Below are 16,147 nucleotides of genomic sequence, written 5' to 3'. Positions count from 1 at the left end.
TTTCATCAGCTCTTCACAAGAATGCTACAGTCACACCACGGGGGCCACTGAGCACATGACCTGAGACTCGGACAGAAGCACCTTAAAACAGAGAGCTGGACCAACATGTATGGTTCTAGTGCAACCAAGGCTGCATTTTCTAAGCACTTCTCTCAAACAAAACACTCACATCTTGTACATTGAGTTACTACTGTACATGATTTTCTTCATTTAATTTCCTTAACTCCCAAAGCACATCTCCTTACACCAACACATTCTTTATGTTGCCACCTATGCTGCATGTGCATTATATTATATTTTGAAACAGTATCAAAGCCTGCTGTCAGTGCTTCTTTCTACTATGGCATATTTTAAAAAACCAAACACTTAATAGAGTTGAACTTTTGAAAAAAATCAAATTTTAAGTTGCAAATACAACAAATCCAGAGTAAGCATATCTTAGCTCAAAAAAGCCAAAGCAATCCTTGGATATATTCACTACTGAAGAGAGAATATATCATCTCTGATTATGACATTAGCAAAACTGAGGTTAAAAAAACTCCATCCAGCTCTGATATTTACAATTCACTCAGAAAGTTGAAGAAGTGGAAAAGACATGAAAGAAAAGGTCATATTTAGAAAAACTGAGTTCTGTAAGGAACCTCTTTATTTATAGCATTTATGCAAGAAAAGTGAAAAGTAAAATCAACAAATTCAGAGAAAACATACCAGGCACTGGGGGCTTTTCAATATAATAGGAGAAAGTCTTCAAAAAAACAATACCTGCAAATTAGGACAACTCAAATTCCAATTAAAAATATAGCAAGTGTTTTTAATAAGACTGCTTTACAGTTTGAATACATTACTAGCAGTGGTGGCAGGGTCACTCTTTCAAACCAAGTCTGGGACCTCTCAGATGTCCTGACCTGGCCTTAAACACTTCCAGGGACAGGCACCCACAACTTCTCTGGGAAGTCTGTTCACTGCCTTGCTATCCTCTGAGTAAAAAATTTCCTCCTGACATCTAATCTAAGCATTCCATATTTTAATTTAAAACCATTCCCCCTTGTCCTATCACTACCTGCTCCTGTAAGAAGTTGCTCTCCACCTTTTTTTAAAGTTCTCTTTAAGTACTGAAGGGCCACAATGGGAAGAATTACTATTTCCTCACCTGGCTTTTTGTATGAAAAGTTAGATTTCCAGTCACATTTCCAGTTTTATGAGTTTTGATATTTAATACACAGATAACTTCAAGCATATTAATACATTTTATGGGGATTTACAAGTTAAAATACAAAACTGTATACTGGGATCTGCTTTGAACCCATCATACATGTCTCAGCTGATATGTTATGCTTCTTAACTGTCAAAGTGACATATTCAGGAAGGTTCATTTATTAAAATTGTAACTGAACATACAGAACCCTGGCTGACATCAGAAAGTAACAAAACCCAAAAGAAGCTGCTGAGGCTTAGCTGTGTTAACTCTGCAGGTAGAACAGCACAGTCCCTTTAGCATGGAGATGGCTCTGTCACAAGTATCATTTCAATACCACGTGCACAGGAGTGCTTTCACAACTCAAGCCATTAGACAAAAATAAAATTAAAAAAATTTAAAAAGAAAATGCAACAGCCCTCCAACATGGCTACTCTAACAAAATATAAAGCACAAACTAAGTAAGCTTTGTGCTGCATACTAAGGCTTGGCCACTAATAGGTTCTTCCACATCACAAAAAACCCAGGACCTCTTCTCCCAAACCCACACTTCTGTGTTTATGCCACTCTACCCAACTTCCTCCTTTGCATGCAGCCATGGAATTCTACCTTTGATCAATCCTAGCTGAATTAAGATTTCATCTGACAAGTTATTTTTCTGATGGCTTTTGAAAGGGATGAAAGTTTGATTTACTGGGTAGATAAAGAAGCAAATAGCACTGTCTGCACAGACAGCCAAAGGCTGCAGTCCACATAGAGAAGTGCCATGGATGGCCTACTGAAGATACTTTAAGTTCAACATATTCAAATTATATCAATGAAGGCTTGCTTGTCAGAATGAAGGAGGCATTCTTGACTTTGCCGTGGTGGAACAGGTCATGCTTCTGGTGTAAATACAGTACTGTAAAGACACATGTCAAGGAACACAATATTCTTCAGCATTTTTAAACACTAGGGGTGCTTTTGCTGCATGTTTCCTCACAAAACTAAGGCTGACAGCATGGATATTCTTGTCATGTACAGCAAACCTCTGTTTCACACAAAAGTGCAAGAGTTCTACCCAGCCACCTAAAACACACCTAAATAATGAGATTGTTCTTTTATTGATGAAGTTTGAGACTGGGTGGGAGGGAGATATGATACAGAAAGTAAATAAATTATTTCAAATGTTATTACCTGTGTAATTCTAAAGGAAAAAAAAAAAAAAACATCAGTTGCTTATTTCCTGCTTGCTCAAGTCTCACAAATCCCCTAGCAGTTCAGATTTGTAAGTAATGAGGATTTCAGGCTAATCATGGTTTCTAAATACAGGCACATGACTCCTTTATTCCACCTTCAGCTTAACAGGACACTGCAGGCTTAATTCCTAGGTATGTTCAACTGACATCTAATGCTCAAACATTAATGCTTTCATTGTGGCTTGGGGTTAACAGTAAAACATGATGGAGTCCCATATTTCAAAACTCTTAACTGTTCAACTGACCAGCAAAATGCTCCTGTCTCAGAGTACCAGATGTGATGTTGGAGGCCAGAGGGGCACACCACTATGCTTCAAATGCAATCACAGAGGAACTCCATGGATGAGTGAGAATCCTGCCAACTCACAGACCTGTAGCTGAGAGCTGCCAGAGGAAGAAGATAAAGAAGCAGCCCAGAACTGATCAATCTGCTGAAATTTTCTGGCTTGATGGTACTATAAAAAAAGAAGCTTAGTTGTCAACAACAACTTTGCAAACATAGTGTCATGCGTGTCACACATAGCCTTAAAAGGAGCTTTCCACACCAAAAGCACATGCTTGAGGTGCTCAAATCTTCTCTCTGAAAGGAAATGCTTGTCATCACAACAGTCCCCATCTTAGGCGGCAAATTCAGCTCAGTTTAGGTTGAGCAGTGTTTTCTACCTGCACAGCTAAATAAAAACACTTCCTATGAAGAAGTCAACTCCCTTTGCTTTGAGATCTTTGCTTTGAGATGCAGATCTGAAAAGATCCAGCTGGCAAGCCAGTTCTGCATTCAGAGGTTCCCTGGCAATACCCAGTTAGGGTATTTAAATAAATTCAGCCACAAGAACAAAATAAATACAGGCTCAACTTCAATTAAAAGCAAACAGTCAAAACAGAAATACTTTACAGCTTAGTACAGCCTTCTGCATTCCCCAAGTGGTCCTTCCCTTCAAACCTGGAGTATGATGGGACTCGAAAGATTGTTATAACATGAATCACTCAAAAGAGAAGGATATTCAAGAGTTTGACATGTAGCTATGATGCCATTCAGCTCAAATATTCTTGTCTCTTACCCTGCCTAGTCTCTTGTGCAACCTGTGAGTCCGGCTGATACAACTGCGAGCCAGAGAGCTGAACAGACATGGGAGGTATCTGTTATCTCAGCATGCAGCCACCCGCCTTAACCAGCAGGCACTACACTACACACCAGTGGCACCTTGCTTTGCACCTTGTGCACTTGCAGCTAATGCCAGTTTCTTCAGTGCAGTCTACTACTTTGGTGACCATTTAATCATTCAAAACTCTACTCTTTTTATTTTTTATAAACAACCTGGCAGTACACATGGGTAAAAAAAATTTAGTAGAGGCTGCTAAAAAGTAATAAGACTGAAGGACGATTGTTATTGCTGCTAAAAAGTAATGAGACTCATCCTTGAAGAATGCTACACCTCATTTAAGATTTTTATTATGAACATTAGAGAAAAAGAAAAAGCTGGTATTTACTGACAACATTAAAACAAGAGATACTGACCCATGTCAATACACAAAGCACAACAACGTAACGGTGGAAAGACTGCAGTAAGAGATGTGATGACATTTAAAATAATAAGAATGTGCAAATAAACTTCAGCAAAAAGGTGTTATGAATTCCTAAATGCTGTGGAAAAAACATCTGTTGACAATGAGAGAGAAGGAACAGCACATGCATTATGATGGGGATTACAAATCAAAACCAGAGTGCCACTAGGGAAAAAAGGCAAGGGAAATCCTACAGCTTTTCTCTCTTAAGGAAAACACTTTCCACTGTGAAAAGAGCCACTGCACAAGGCACTAGCTGATTTCTCCACCAGAAAATAAAAGTGTGCCATTGTGATCAGGTTTACAAACATAAAAACTGAAAAATCAATTCTAACTGTAACAAGCACATAATAATTATTAGGCTAAAACAGGAACAGAGAAAAGTTTCATGCAAGAGTTTGACTGAAGGATCATAGCCGTAAAAAAAAACTCCAAAATTAATTGACTGCATCCTCCAAATACCTAAAAAGTAAGCACAAAAGAGAGGGGGACTTGTCTCACTCCCAAAAGTTGGCATTGACACTAGAATAAAAGGATATCCAGTTGGCCATGAATGGGATAGTGCAGAACTCATGACACCTCTCTGAACCACAGGGGGGATTATTCTTCTACACATAAGCGTAACTGTCATGCTAAAATGAGACCAAGCTGTTGAGTTTTTCTTCTCATAAGAACACCATTTAACCACAAATATGTAAAATATGACAAGTATACTCCTTTACTTACATACTGAGGTACCACAGTTAAAAGGTCCTACCTACCCAGTGCTTTCTAAAGCAATCTCCTCACTCTTTCCTTAACAGCACAAAAAAATCCCCAAAACTTGTCAACAAGGATCAGAGTGATGAACAGAACAGAAACGTCAGAGCTATGCTGTGTACAAACGGCAGGCACATCCACTCTGAGCTTGAATTGAATCTATACTGCTTCTTGTGGGCAATGCTGTCTGCTCCAGCCATCTGTCTGAAAGAGCCTGAGAATAAAAAATACTTGGTAACACCAAAACTTCAGTTAAACAAATAATTCTCTTCCCCCTTGCAGTGTTTCAATGATAATCCCTCCAAATCCCTGGCAGAGCTGCTGACAGACAACAGGCAGAAATTCACAGACTTGCCCTCAGCAAAAGCAGGAACTTTCTGGCCTCACCCAGCTGTATCCAGCAGTGCTGGATAAATGAAAGTTCAGCCAAATGAGAGGCATGCATACAACTCCTCTTACCAATCAACCAAAGCCTAATTTACTGGCTCTCTCTCCCAGCTGTGTTATCTCCATTTGGATGTGACAGAACAATTCAGCCAGAAAACCTTTACTGATGGAGTCCCGTTTTCTGTCACTTGCCCAGAATGTTCCCATCTGTCACACTGTACATTTACCAATCAATGCCATTGATCTGAGGCTGGCTCAGTTCATCTGCTGACCAAGAAAACCACTGTCAGCATCACGGCTCTGGAGTGGCTGTTTAATGTAATTAAATGTGTGTGGGCAGGGGAGGAAGCACCCACAGGGACACGGCAGAGGGCAGAGAATGGATTTCCAAATTGTCCTAAAGCACCACTGATTTAACTGGAAGTGACAGGACACACTCAAAAATGAGGACATGACCTGGAGGCATATTTGGTGCAATGATGGGGCAAATATGTATATTATAATGCAAACAAATCAAGAAAACCAAATCAGCAACCAAACTAATGGAAAAATGTTGGCTAATCCAACTGATAGGATCCAACAAAACTGATTCTTAATCTTCCCTCTGAAAACCTGGAAAACATTCAAGATCTACAACATCTTGAGAGGTGCTTCTCTGCTTCCCTAACAAATAATTATAGGGTTTAAAACTGAAATGTGCAATACCTTGCACTGTTAACAGGCAGTAATTCTTTACCTGAGTGAGTTGCTTTATGAATATGGTCTGATTCTTTCTCACATACACACACACACACTATTTCATTGAAATTATGCCAATTATTTTATCAGTCATGCTTTGACTTTTATAAATATACAAACCAAACTATATTGGAGAGTGGTGGGAATAGAAGGGATAAAAATATTTTTTAACATCGGGGGGTGGGGAAGAGCATCAGCAACAAGTTTTCTGTCAATAAAGCCTTGTATTATTCAATACAAATATTCACACTATATAGAAGGTTCATATTGCCTAGGTGGATCTAGGCTAAAGTCAGTGACAACAATCTTGTTACAGAAAATTAAAAATATACCTATAACTTGAGTAAATATACACCTACTTTATACATAGTAATTGCATTTCATGTTATGAGTTTCTTCTCATCACCAATGCCACCTGCCTAAGATAAAGTCAACAGCTAGGAGGGAAAAAAATAAGAACAACTTTAGCCACAAGTATCAGTAAAGTGTAGAAGGATATATAAAAATGAAGGTTTTCTGATAAAGTGAATTAGAGTCAGAATTTTGTTTGCTGTTTTTGGTAGGGAACCTATCTCCTTTGCCTCAAAAAAAAGTGAGTAAGACTATTGAAAGGATTAACAGCAAGAGTTTCCACACATCACAATAAACCTGCCTTTTACTGAGTGCCTTATTCCTGACACAGTGATGCCAAAGCAGACAAATACCCATGCAAGGCAATGGCAGGTCCCAGGGCAGACAGCAGCCCTGTCTCCTACCTGTTTGCACAGCTTAGAGCTCTCAAGGCTGAACAAAAGCAACAGTCACTTGATTTCTTTAGACTATTTTTACAGCTTGAAAGTAAACTTCAAGGCTGCATAATGTTAAATATTTGCAGACTGACTGAACAACTCATAGCATTCCCTGCCTGCCTCTACTCTTTCAGTCTGGAAACAAAGTCCAAGCACTGTTTCCACACAAGGAAAATCCAAGTTCCTACATAGTGTATTCAATGTAAAATACTTTCTTACAGTCATTCAAAAGCATGAAAAGAATCTTTCAGCTATTCTTTATTTGTCAAGGTCTTTCCTTTCTATTCAATAGGGAACCAATTTTTTTTTTGTTTAATCTTAAACATGTGCAGACAAAAGGGAAAGTGAAAGTTTCAACTAACCTTGACCATTACCTAGTTGACAGTGTCATACTGAATTCCACCTCCAGCCATTTCAGATAAAAATCAGTGCAAAACCAAAACTAGGCCAATAGGGAATCAGTCCTCCATTTTCTACTGGTCTTCCAATGAGACCTTCCACCTACATTAAAGGTGTATCTGTAGTCAGACTGTGCAATGCTAATAGCAATTCACAATAAAACCATTCTCCCTCTGTAATTAAATCCCAAGAAAAAACATCCCCAAATGCATTTCACAGGAGTAAAAAATATAGCTGTGCCTCGTCTGCTTCTGGTTTTAAACTACCTCATTGTGCAGTGAGGTTCAGCTTATACATGGGGCAAAACTGATTGTGTAAACACCTCCTGCAAACCCAGAGATCCAGGCAAGGGAACTCAGAGAGCTACTGAACAGACCAGATGCAGATATTGTCTACAGCTGGAGAAGAATGCAAAGATAAAAGCCAGGCTCCAATATATGAATAAAACTATGTTTTTAACATACCAGGCAATATTCTTCCAATAAGAGCATCTAGCAACCAAAAAGACTCCTCTTCATTCTTTGTAATAAGAATCAGGTATCCAGCAATGAAGTTCATGCCCTGAAATAGAAAGGTTTTGAGATGCATACACTTATCTTAAAAGTTTCTAGCTTACTTCTTTTGATTAAGGGCTAAATACAGTTCTACCAGGTCTGCATATTAAATCAACTGTAGAAATGAAGGCCACTGGTTGAATAACCTGCTAAACCTGCACACAGGAATTATTAACAAAGATCAAGGAGAGGAAAATTAAAAGAAAAGGCTTAGCAGTCTATACTTTCAATTTTGCCTTTTTTTTTTTTTTTTTTAAATTCCAAAGCCCAATGCAACTGAAAGTTGCTTTGATCAGAATCCAAACACAGCTGTATTAGATGAGCACTACAAACACAACAAACCTGAAGGTAGATAGTGAGGCTGCAGGAGGAGAATGTCTGACCCAAACACATTAAGTAAAATGTTGCAGTTCCAGCAGCTTTGAGAAACTTTTGCTGCTTAAGTCATCCAAAGGCTGTGTACAAACTGTTTTCTTCCATAATACCCCCAATACTCCACAGACACATATAATAGCACTGATCCTGTGAGGAGACCAGATGTGCAAAGAATCCACACAAGAAGTGTTCTTCTTTCATTAGCCCATTAAACAGTACAGGTACCAAAATATTTTATTAACAATTGGACATGTAGAAGCTACTATGTTTAGAAGTTGTGTGTTATGTTGTGTTTAACCACCTCTATATAGAAACCTGACACTTGCAAAATTGAGTATTCATAATTCTACCCCTTCTGTTTTTATCAACATATTTAAATTATATTTTGATAAATACACATTACTGAAAATAATAGAAATCATTCATCTTTTGAAGATTAAGTAAATTTCTGTACTAAAACTAGTTGGGGTACACAAGAAAAACAAATTTTTCCAGAGACTTCAATGTACATTTAAGTCCCTCTCAAGATTTAAAAAAATACTGTTCATATTCTTTCAACTTTGGAGTAGTTGTATTTACTACATAACTCTCTCAGCTAAAATGAGCTATATGTTAGCACACACATTCTTGCTCAGGAGCCAGAGGAGACAGGAGAGAACTTAAGTGAACTGAAAACATAATTTGCTGATGACAGTGCCTGCTTCTTTAAGATCCTTAAAGACAGACACTTTTTTTCTTGACTGTCAGACTATCATGAATCAACTTATGTTCTTTGTGTCCCACAAGAAACTTTACAGTACTTGACAGAGACAACAGAAGCTTTCTTGAGCTGCCATCAAAGCAATATCAGGTTGAATTTCAAAGACATTTTCTTCCTACTTGTGTTATCTATACTGGGAGATGGCACTAAATAATGCTACCAAGTACATGATGCCACATTAATGCTGGTCTTCCTGTACTTTGGAAAATGTGACAGTGAAAACACAGGAAACTGAGATCTCATGATGCCTTCTACATACCAAGGCCTGTTTGGGGAAAGCTGGCAGGACGAGGGAATGGCAAGCTCGCTTCCTCTTGCTCTCCAAAGCAAGAACTTATGTTGCAGCTAACAAATGGAACCAAAGGGATCAAGATGGCTACAAGAACAGCCACTGAGAAATTCAGAAGGATATTTGAATTTGCCTGAAGCTATTCATACCCTGCCCCCCATCCCCCCCCCCCCTAAACCTCCCAGGGCCAGTTTATAAACAGAAATAGTTTGTGGGTATGCTTCTAAAATCACACATTCAAAGGACAAGAGCAGTTAGCACTGGTGAAATGCAGCATTGTTTACAAAACAGTGATTACCCACCTGACAATATCCTACTGCTTTATTGTGATGCCCATATGCTACCAATACATTGTAGAGTGAGTGTTGCAAACACGGATCAGCAGTTTTGCGGAATTTTACATTATCTGGAAATGTTCTGTTCATGTCTAAACAAAAGGGAAAAAGACCAAAATTAAGAGCTGTTCCTTGTCAGTTTCCAAAAAAACTTTTATAGGTCTTCTGAAGTACAACTGAAGCTTCACTATGGCTTCATTGAACAGTTGTTTTGGTGGATTAATGTTAAGAAACAGCTTTACCTCCATTTTGGCTAAAAGGGCACTTACATTCAAGGATAATCTATGCCTAGAAAGAATAATCCTATTAGTGTACAGAAACCAATTTCAAGCAGACCTAAAGAAATTTTCCTGCAGACTAGACTCCCTCCATGTCTGATTGCAAAGGCTTAAATGAAAGCATACCAGGTATTTAGACTGACAGACACAAGACACGCCAAATGTATCAAGTCAAATGGCATGAAATGAGTTTGCCTCTAGGAAAGCACATTCTCATAGCAAGTCAGATGAACTTTCAATTGACTTACTCAGTGAACTTCTACCAAACAGTAACAGCCAAAAAAAACCCAGACCTGTTCCCACAGCTGCTGACTTCCACTTAAAAATCACTTTTTAAAATTTAACTTTCTCCATGATGTGATCATGAGAAGAGTTGTGTCATCACTGGTGCAAGATCATCAAGAATGGGAGTGGTTTCTGATAATCAAGCAGCAGAGCACATTCCCACATACTTCAAGCTCAATGCTTAACCAAGTAAGGAGTATGCAATTACTGACATCTCCAACCATTAATTTCTTTCAGACCAAACATTAATAGTAGGATTCATCTCTCCTTACAAAGGTCTAAAAATTAGACATGCAAGTTTGAGCTAGTCACCCCAAAACAGCTCCTAATTGTTGGAAAAAAACAGGCAGACCTAATTTTTGGTCTGCTTCACTCCATAAAGAGAAAACCTGAGGTCACTGGCACAGAGCTGTGCATCTGATCTTTAAATAGCATTTTTCTCTCCAACTTAAACTTCTAAAAGTAACTTCGCAGATTTTCAAAACCCAAGAGTTATTAATAAAATATGAGTAGTTGTTTGGGTTATATTTAACAACAACAAATTGGGTTAAAGTTAAAAACAAAAGTCAGTAACAGCACTTCTGTACAGATCTTCAAGTCCTAAGAATTATCACTTTTTATCAGCCTTTTCCGGCATAAAGGAAGAAGTCTGTTACAGCTTTGACACAAAGTTCAGCTATAAGCAACCAAAGGAAGAAAGCTTCCCAAAATCATGAATAGTGTAGTGGAAGTCACATGCATGAAGAAGTTATCACACTAACTGCTATTTCTTCCTTTTAAAGGGAACAAATCATTTGCAGGAAAATATTTCACTTCACCTCTCATGTGTATGAGAAGAAAAGCACAAAGGAAAAGACAATTTTTGAAAGGACTTGAACAACAGACAGTTGCAGGAAAAATAAATTTCTTTCATTTCTTCTTGGTAGGGAGATTATGCAGCATAGTATTTGCATACTCAGAATTTATTCTTTATTAAAGTATATGCAGAATGTTATAGAAAAGATTAATGCTGAATTTTAGCCATGGCTCTTCTCCTCAGGTATGCAGAGAAACGGTGAGGGGAGAGTAAGAGAAGTCCATCACATATCAAGCAGGGACTACTCAAACTGAACGAATCTGTAATTTCATAGACTGCAATTGAGAGAATCAGCTGCAACTTGTTTTCTGATTGCAGAGCATGTTTTTTCCCCACAAGGACTGAGGGAAGCCTCCCCTAGTTTTATGAAGGATTTAAAACTTTATATATAGTATCAATATTTTAGTTTAGGGTGAGGGGATGGAGAGAAAAAACAAGATACAAGCGGCAAAAAGCTTTACCCTTAATAGAAGACATGGAGCATGGTCTTACAGGACTCCTTGTGCCAGATTATTCCTTTGAGCACAAGGGCAGAGGATCCCATTCCTTCTCCATCCTGTCCTTTCTGCTCCATTTGCATGCTCTCCCTCCTCCTCCAGTTCTGAGGCTACTCTGACTCAAGATGAGGGAACTCAACCCTCCACGGGCACACACAAGCCAGTGTTTTACCATGCTACAAGATGAGGGTCAGAGATGACTTGAGGCAAATGGAAGGAGCAGGCAAGTGCTGTTCATTTGGCTTCACCACTTACATCCACTTTAATCCATCTTTTCCAGGGGAGACATACAAGCACATCCTTCTCGTGCTCTGCACAGCCTACCCTCTGACCTACTGTCCATTAATCTATTTCACTCTTAATAGACACTACTGTCCAAAGGAACACAGCCTCAAACTAGTCCAGTTTTTTTGGGGGGGGAAAAAAAATCAGGGTTCTTTTCAAACAGCAAAATGAACATCAGAATCTTACACTGCTCAATAAATCCCAAAATTGTGACTATCTTTTCATTATGTGCAGATCTGCTGCTTAAAAGTAAACTAGGTATGGGAGCACAGAACCAGGAAGGGGATCACAATGAAAAGACTAGCTACTCTTTTGTAGTAAATTCAGATTAAATCCCAATAGCAATTTTTTTTACAATCTTTCAGCCCTCTGAGCTGGCAGTTTTATGCTGCTATAAAACAAAAACAACCACCAGCTTTCCTGCTGATTTATCTCTGTGCAGCAACCATGAGAAGACCACTGGCTTCTCTCTTCCCTCTCATGAGTCTGCAGTATTTCAACCTTATTCAGTAATACAAACAGGCAGAATACATTAGCCTCAGTTTATAAAACAGATGTCTATTTTGGTACCAAGAACCACAGTTATTGATGCTATTTCTGGAGCAAAGAGATTTGAAAGCACAGTCCAGAAAACCAATGCTTTTGGAACCAGTCTTGTGCTTTTCCTACTTAGAGTACTTCAAAAGTCATGCATCTACAAGACAACCTTCTTTACCTGGCTATCTCTTCCTTCCTTTTTGTCCTGATCCCAGCCAGGACAGAGTTAATTTTTGCAGTAGTTAGGAGGGGGTATAGCTATAGGGCCTGGAGGTTGGTCTATACAACCACACCAATGCCAGGGGCCTGGGAAAGGGACTGTCTTCCAGGGAGAAGGGGTTCCATCCAGTTGAGAAAATTGCAGAGGGAGCCACCTGGTATTGTCTATAATCATTTGTTTTCTTTCTGTGTGAATTGTTTTATATACCTTTGGTTATTAATATTGTTGCTGTTACTGTTCATTTTCGTATCTCGTTGCTGTTTCCAGTAAATTGTTCTTATCCCAACCCATGATCTTTGCCTTTTGTCCCTCCAGCTGGAGGTGGGGAGAGGAACTGGCATGTGGTTTTAGTAGGAATGCTAAATTGAAGAATACATTTCCTAAACCATGGCACTTTTAGTTTCACATCCTGGTACTTCCCACTCCAAGACACAGGTGGTCAGTAAATTACACAAGTATTTTTATAACTAATATATCCTACTCCACTTATGGTCATTTCTTTGCCACAGCTACATCTGTGATGTGCATCTGCTCTGAAGAGCTTCCAGGCAGGTGATTTTTTTCTTTTTTTACATAGTAGAGAGCAGAGCAAAAATTCACTTCAACTGTCAACTACAAGCACTCAAAAACTCCACTGCACATCCAGAGTAATGAGGTTAGGCCATAAATTGCAACTTGTAAAAACAGTATAAAGGGTATTTTAGATTTGTTATAACTGGGTGTTTAGCAGTCATCCTCAAGCTTTTTCCTGCAACACCTGGAACTATAAATTGTTTTGGAGGCTTGGGGGGTTTGTTTGTTTTAAGTTAAGGCCAAGTTTTTCATTAACTAAAGTCAGGAAAACTGACCCTCACAACCCCCATTACCAAGTAACAGTTTAAGAGCTTTTAGCAATGAAGAAAGCCAACAGGGTTAGGATTTCCTACAGAAGAATAATATTGCCACTGTATAAATCTGAGAAGCACATGCATAAATTCCAGTCTCCATCTCCAAAAGATTATACCAGAATTAGAGAAATTACAGAAAGAATGGCAACAAGGAAGACCACAGATATAAAATGCTACCATATGTAGCATAAACCCAGGTGGATAAAGGCTACTTAGTTTAGAAGGAGATGCTTAACAGCACTGCAAAATGAACATAAAATCTGCAAAATCATGAGCAGATTTTTTAAATTTTTTCCCATCCAGCATTATTAGGTACAAACATGCAGTGTGTCTTGTCAACTCTTGAAACTTCAGATAACTGGAGGCTAGGAGAAACATTCTGAGGAAGCGTCACTACACACTTTGCTCCGCCAGTTCTCCCTTCAGCTGTTCTAGTGGACCAAAGACCACATGAGGCAGCTGTTTGGATTTGACCTGTCAGGGCTCCTCTTACAGAGAGCCACAAGAGCTGACAATGCTCTTCCTCTTGCATGGCTAAATGCTTTAAACTCACCTGAAAATTCCCAACTTCCACTCACAATTTCAGAGATGCTTCAGAGAAGCTTCTTAGTGCTTTGATAGTAAAATATTCCCTGTCTTCAGTGAAACAGCAATGACCATTGTTTGAATTACTTCTCTGACCCTGTCAAACTCAGTGAAGATCCTGCAACTATGATCCAATCCATAGTCAGATCCTTATGCCAGCTGTCACACAGCACAGCTCAGGCTCTGGGACTGACTGATAAGTATAAAATCGTAGCCTTCACAGCACCTACAATTCCTCCTTGTGAAATGCAAGAGTGGAAACACAGATTAGCTGCATGTACATGCCTGAGCACTTGCAGACACGGACACACTTCTGTCCAGTAGGGTGTTTTTCAGTGGAGAGAAAGGACAAGATACAAGGGCTAAAATTCAAAATGGCCCAGCCTAGAGGAAGCTTACTCCAAGGAAGCTACAACTTACAATCCAGTCTTTCTGCACACAGCACATGGCCTCTGCATTAGAAGGACAGCCACTTCTTATCCTACAACATCATTTGTCCTACTAAACTTTCCTATAATAGGGCATGAAAAACAGTGTTGCTGGAATGCATGCCCTTCTAAATGTGAACATAAACTAAGACATGAAAATTTAGACATCTGCATTCTTTTAGCTCTTTTTTAATGGTTAGAGTAAGAAGCCTGTTTCCTCCTACATTTTTCTTAAAAAAACAAAAATGTTCAAAAGAGCAAATACCATATAAAATAAAGTAGCAATAAAGCTCATCAGATCAGAATCAGGAAGTTAAAGGGCAAAAATGGTGAAAGAACAGATTACAGATTTAATTAGCTGAAAGACTTCCGCTGCTATTACTAATCAGATTTTTCTTTAAAGATTAGACCATTTCTTCACACAGTCTACCTCCCCTTTTTAACCTGATTATACCACATCAAAGACTTTCCCATATGAAAACTAGTTTCAAACATACAGGAAAATTGTTTGCAGCTTCTGGGCATGTGAAAGAAAGAGGATACATTGGCTCTTACACATTTTAAATTGAATTTGAAATAAAGTTTTTGGTTGGCCTGGTCCTCCTGCCCCTCCCCTGGGGGAAAAGAAAAAAGTGTGATTGCTGTTCTCTTGTTTATAAACCCCAGCACTGTGCTGGGCTGTAACTTCACAGCTATGGGAATAAATACTGCACCATTGCCTGAAAATTCTGGAAACTGCAAATATGAAAGCAAACAGCAATACAATTTCACAGCTTACCTCGCTTTATTATTAAGAACTACAGTAATGGGAGAACAACACTTGAAGGAACAAAATCAAAGGCAACAACTCACACTGAAAGAGTCCTCAGCCAAAGCCCACTACAAAATATGCACAATCAACAGGAGCATAAGTTCATTAAACACACTAACCACAAAGCTTACATTCATCTTAAGTACTTTGTTTCTTTCATCCCTCCTATGTCCACATTGGTTCTTCGTTTCTGAAGGAGGAGTGTCTGAGGTCTTTATTATATTTTTTCCCCTCCAATAAAATCTTCCATGCCATTTTTCTTTATCTTTTCTTTCACTTGCTCCACATTATTTTCTCTCCCACAGTTTTCCAATCAATGCAGTAGCTCATCTGAACTTTATTTCCTCCATAGTTCACAAACAGATCTTTATCCTCTCCCAGTATTTTTCCTCCCACACAAATATATTTTTATTTCATTTTAACCTGTGGGGAAAGCCACCTACGGACCCTTCCTGTCTTTGTCTTTTGGAAAAAAGTTGCTTTCAACTCTCTCTTGCAGCACTTTTACCCCAATTGAATAGTTTGATGTTTCTCCAGACCCTTACCAAGGTGGGCTTTAGAAAGTCATCTTACTAGCTCCCTCTTTATTCATAGTAAGAGCTCTACTCTTTCTAGTTCTAAACAGGATATAAACCTGCAGATTTCTGGCTAGTGTCCATATTCATAGGAACATGAAGTTTATGCTCCAAAATACCTTACTAAGGCGTGTAGTCCCAAAAGCCCAAAGTACTACTGTTGCGGGGAAAGGCAGAGAAGAAACTCTGCATAAACCAAGGGTTTTTGAATGCTTATCCAACTTGAATAAAAATCCATAACACCCAAACTTTAGGTACCTGGGTTTCTGCAAGAGGAAAAAGACAACCTGCCTTTCTAACCAAATGACCTCAGCATTGTGCCGGAGCAGAGCCCAGTCTCTTGACTTTTTAATTGGACAATTCAGCCAGTATCAGCTGGGCCACAAAGGCTCTGCTGTAGCAGGTTTCAGGACAAGTATCAGTTACATCAAACTCCTACTTGCTTGTCCTCACCTACTGCCTTTTTCCTCCCAGTGGGCCAGCCTAAGGTCTGGGTGCCTTTATAACCTGCCATCAGTACTGG

At 38.9% G+C, this 16,147-nt stretch overlaps 1 protein-coding gene across 3 annotated transcripts in view; it reads right to left on the bottom strand.

Moving 5' to 3' along the window:
• The window catches only part of GRTP1 (growth hormone regulated TBC protein 1), a 34,555-nt gene that overhangs the window by 9,723 nt on the left and 8,685 nt on the right, over window positions 1-16,147 (bottom strand). For all 3 annotated transcript variants that reach the window (XM_059839646.1, XM_059839645.1, XM_059839647.1), the window contains 2 exons: window positions 9,348-9,472; window positions 7,532-7,628 (listed from right to left, as the gene is read on the bottom strand). In XM_059839646.1, the coding sequence (XP_059695629.1) occupies window positions 7,532-7,628; window positions 9,348-9,472 (222 nt within the window). The remainder of the gene's footprint in view (window positions 1-7,531; window positions 7,629-9,347; window positions 9,473-16,147) is intronic.

This window comes from Haemorhous mexicanus, chromosome 2 (assembly GCF_027477595.1).
Source record: "Haemorhous mexicanus isolate bHaeMex1 chromosome 2, bHaeMex1.pri, whole genome shotgun sequence".
Classification (NCBI taxonomy): Eukaryota; Metazoa; Chordata; class Aves; order Passeriformes; family Fringillidae; genus Haemorhous; species Haemorhous mexicanus.
The sequence above is the reverse complement of the archived record's forward strand: the minus strand, read 5'-3'. Positions and strand labels throughout refer to the sequence as shown.